This window comes from Branchiostoma floridae, unplaced genomic scaffold, assembly GCF_000003815.2.
Source record: "Branchiostoma floridae strain S238N-H82 unplaced genomic scaffold, Bfl_VNyyK Sc7u5tJ_1338, whole genome shotgun sequence".
NCBI classification, from domain to species: domain Eukaryota; kingdom Metazoa; phylum Chordata; class Leptocardii; order Amphioxiformes; family Branchiostomatidae; genus Branchiostoma; species Branchiostoma floridae.
Genome location: NW_023365702.1, coordinates 95,227 through 98,946, shown reverse-complemented (window position 1 = coordinate 98,946; position 3,720 = coordinate 95,227). Strand labels below are relative to the sequence as shown.

The window sequence follows — 3,720 nt, the reverse complement described above, 5'->3', positions numbered from 1 at the left end:
TCGACTTTCGAGGTATGACATCTTACGGTACGGTAATAAGGTGCCATATAGGTACCAGGTAACACACCATATACGTTACTCCCCAGGTGCAGTATAGTACCAGGTAGCGCACCTGTAATACGTAGTAGCCAGCTGCTCTGGGAGGGGGGGGGGGGCGAAAACGCTAAAGGGGGGCGAAAACGCTAGTGATCTCGCCCCCCGGGGGGGCGAGATCGCCGGGGGGGCGAGATCGCTGTCACACCGGTATCAATTACACCCTCCCGCTCTCCGTGCGGCATGACATGCGTGTAAACATCGTTTAAGATCTCCACCAAGAAGAGTCCAACATAACTCATTGACGGCTCAAAATGACCGCAAAGGTTTTCCCGAGATTTCTGTTTTTGGGATTTTTAAAAAATGCCTTAGATTTTGAATTATTGGTAATTAAGTGCGAAAAATGCCATTTTTACGCATATTTTTTACTGTAACTTTGCTTAAAATCAAAAATCAAAAAATCCCAAAAACAGAAAGTTTTATTTGCCTCTCAGATGACGAAAAATATAAAAATCGAGAATTTGCCATGGCACTTGTGGTCCATCTTATCAAGAGTATGGTCAAATTGAAGGCCTTCCTTGAAACAGAAAATAATCGTCTTTGGAAGCAAAATCGAAACAAAACAACTATCTCAATTCAAACGGGAAGATTTAAACTATCTAACATTGCGAAATTAATCTTATTTTGAATACATTTTCCTTGTCATACCATTTTGTTTATTTTGAAATATTTTACAGTTAGCAAATAGTAGGCCTCTTGTAACCCGATACTCTGTCGAACTCGCATAGCAACGGGAAAGAATACCCTAGCAACCGACCGCCGTGGTAAATGTCAAATGTATGATTTCCATTACATCAGTTTTTGAACATTAAGTTTCTGCAATGGATATAATTAAATTAATGTTCAATTTTTACATAGTTATCGAGCAAACCACTTAACGTTTGCAGACAACGTGTGCAGGTCGAGAAATTGACGTATCAGTAAATGGAAGATTCCATTGAGTAACCTGGGGCGTTTTCCGGTTCATGAGATAGGAATAAAGAGATCCACTTAAGTTTCATGACAACGGGAATTCGGAAAAGGGGCATCACGTGCTTGCGTCATTACGTGACGTCAAAATCTTATCATGCCATTAATTCTAATCGCTTCCTCTTTCTCCGAATTCGTAAAGCCCCCTTTACAAATCAAGAATTTAGCTCGGCCGAGTTGTCAGCGAGCTCTAAATTACGAGGAGGCATGACTCTGATACCTACGAACAAATGGCAGAGTTTGTTCGTCGGCATCAGGGTCATACCTCCTCGTAATTTAGAGATCGCTGTCAACTCGGCCGAGCTAAATTCTTGATTTGTAAAGGGGGCTTTAGAGGCATTCCAATCAATTAGGGCCAGCGTGGAGACATTTCCATGTCAACTACCGGATAATGATCATCGTCAGTACGATAAAGAAAAGCAATTATGAGGACAATTACAGTTCGTATGCATTATCGATAAGGATATGGTGTCTGTACCCCGAGAAAACGTCATCGGTTGTTCCTTTTAAAGACTGTCCATATCAAGCTACTTAATCACGACAGAAAACGCTGTGTCACTCCCGGGCCTCAGTCGTTAGCTGGCACAAAGTTCCCTAGACAGTGGAAGCCGCTTAATTGCACACCCAATTTCCCAGCTAATTACGTGCAATTATCCGGTGTGTGCGATTATCCGAAGTTACCCAGTTGGACAGCACCGCCATGGGATTTGAGGATTCCATGCAATTGACCGAAGTGTGCGTTTATCCGACGTGCAATCAACTGACTTCCACTGTATTATCAAGTATTCGTATGTAAATTCAAGTATACGCATGAAAGAGAATTAAAAATACCTCGATGTAACAAATTTTAGCTATTGCCGAGCCATGACTAAACTAAGGATCAGCGATCACCCTCTACAAATTGGAGCCTGGTAGATACACCCAAACTCCTTCAAATGATAGATTATGTATGTTTTGTGATAAGAACTATAGGTATATAGAAAATGAAGTGCACTTTCTTCTAGAATGTTCACTGTACAAAGATATACGCAATACGAATCTTTAACTACACTTGCGAAACAGAAATATGCACAACTAACAAAAGAAGACTTTTTTCAAATATATAATGACATCAGTTAACTATGATTTGATAGAAGAACTCTGTAAGTTCGTCTCCACATGTTTTAAGAAGAGGACAGAAACATGTAGACGTAAGTAGAACATAGAATAGCTTACTTATCAGACTATTTGTATGCGATGCGTCTTACTGCATTTAGCCCCAAGAGGGCATGAATATGCAATAAACTTCATTATCATTTTGACTTCGCAGAAGTTGTACCACAGCCATTACTCAGTTCAGTTCAGTTCAGTCATCCTTGTCAGGTGACAGGTGAAATCCCCCAGACGACTCTGTCACTCATGACAGTCGACAGGAGGTCTCCGTATTGGAGGCCAACATCTTCCTAAATCACCCTCTTAAGGGATGGTTGGCCAAGTCTTCTCTTGTTGTCAGGCCGCCAGAGAAGAACCCTTCCGGCCATCTCGTCGTGACGCATTACTAACATGGCTAAATATAGCTCACGACTTCTAAGTGTACCTGGCCACCCACTATTTTCCTTTGTCTACTTGTTGTGACTCGTGGGATTTGGGGCGAATCACCTGACGTTTTATGACGTACACTGTTGCTCCGCCTACCTGTCCACAAAGCGATGACCATATTTGGAATGGCGGGTAGTATGACGCACTCACCCGAGGCAACCGACCCGTGAGAGGGTACAAAAGGGGCGTGTCGAGCCTGCCGTGTCTCAGACTTTACCTGCACAGGGAAGACTCAAGTAGCTCCAACTCTTCACAACATTTTTTGTCTTCTGCTGAGAGAACCGGATAGGTTTTACCTGCACTGGGAAGACTCAAGTAGCTCCAACTCTTCACCACTGTTTTCGTCGTCTGCTGAGAGGACCGGACAGGTTTTACCTGCACAGGGAAGACTCAAGTAGCTCCAACTCTTCACAACTGTTTTCGTCGTCTGCTGAGAGGACCGGATAGGTTTTACCTGCACTGGGAAGACTCAAGTAGCTCCAACTCTTCACCACTGTTTTCGTCGTCTGCTGAGAGGACCGGACAGGATGAACACCTGCACGTTTCTGGCCGTGCTCGTGTCGGCCGCGTTCGACTGCGTCCTTGCCGACATGACCATGCAGGGGGGAATGGTAAGCTCAACATGTTTCTTCCGGTATTCGATGATACTTTAATACAGTGTAACAGTGGGGGTTTAAGTAGCGTCAAACTTCAGCCGGACTTGGCTGATCAGCCTTTTGTAGCGAGGTGGTTTCGCTGCTGGGTTGTTATCTGCCGACCCGGGTTCGATCCCGGGTGTCGGCATGTTTGTTTCTTTCTGTTCTTACTCGCCCCTCTGACTTCTTACAACAGAACTACATTTGTATGTGACTATGTAGTGTACGTTCCCCTACTGGGATCAGTTTTGCAGTCAGAATGCGCGACTTTTCGTCCATAAACTACGGCATTTCCTGACAGGACGCGGTGTAAGTGCAGACTCCGTTGCAGTCACTGGTCGGGGCTGGTTTTTATGTTCACGATTTTCAACGTTGGCCGGATTCTCTTATGCCGGGAAAGGGAGTTTGCCGAGGAAGGGAGTATGCTGTGAAAGGGAGTTTGCCC

At 44.3% G+C, this 3,720-nt stretch overlaps 1 protein-coding gene and 1 pseudogene across 4 annotated transcripts in view; both read left to right on the top strand.

Annotated features, from left to right (window-relative positions):
* LOC118407414 overlaps positions 1-2,603 on the top strand; it is a 6,439-nt pseudogene extending 3,836 nt beyond the window's left edge.
* A 237-nt stretch (positions 2,604-2,840) lies between these two features.
* LOC118407405 (matrix metalloproteinase-16-like) overlaps positions 2,841-3,720 on the top strand; it is a 49,093-nt gene continuing 48,213 nt past the window's right edge. For 2 of the 4 annotated variants that reach the window (XM_035807880.1, XM_035807879.1), the window contains exon 1: positions 2,842-3,251. In XM_035807880.1, the coding sequence (XP_035663773.1) occupies positions 3,168-3,251 (84 nt within the window). In that variant the 5' untranslated portion in view covers positions 2,842-3,167. Of the gene's footprint in view, positions 3,252-3,720 lie in introns of all 4 variants that reach the window. The other 2 variants (XM_035807881.1, XM_035807878.1) reach the window with 2 other exon arrangements.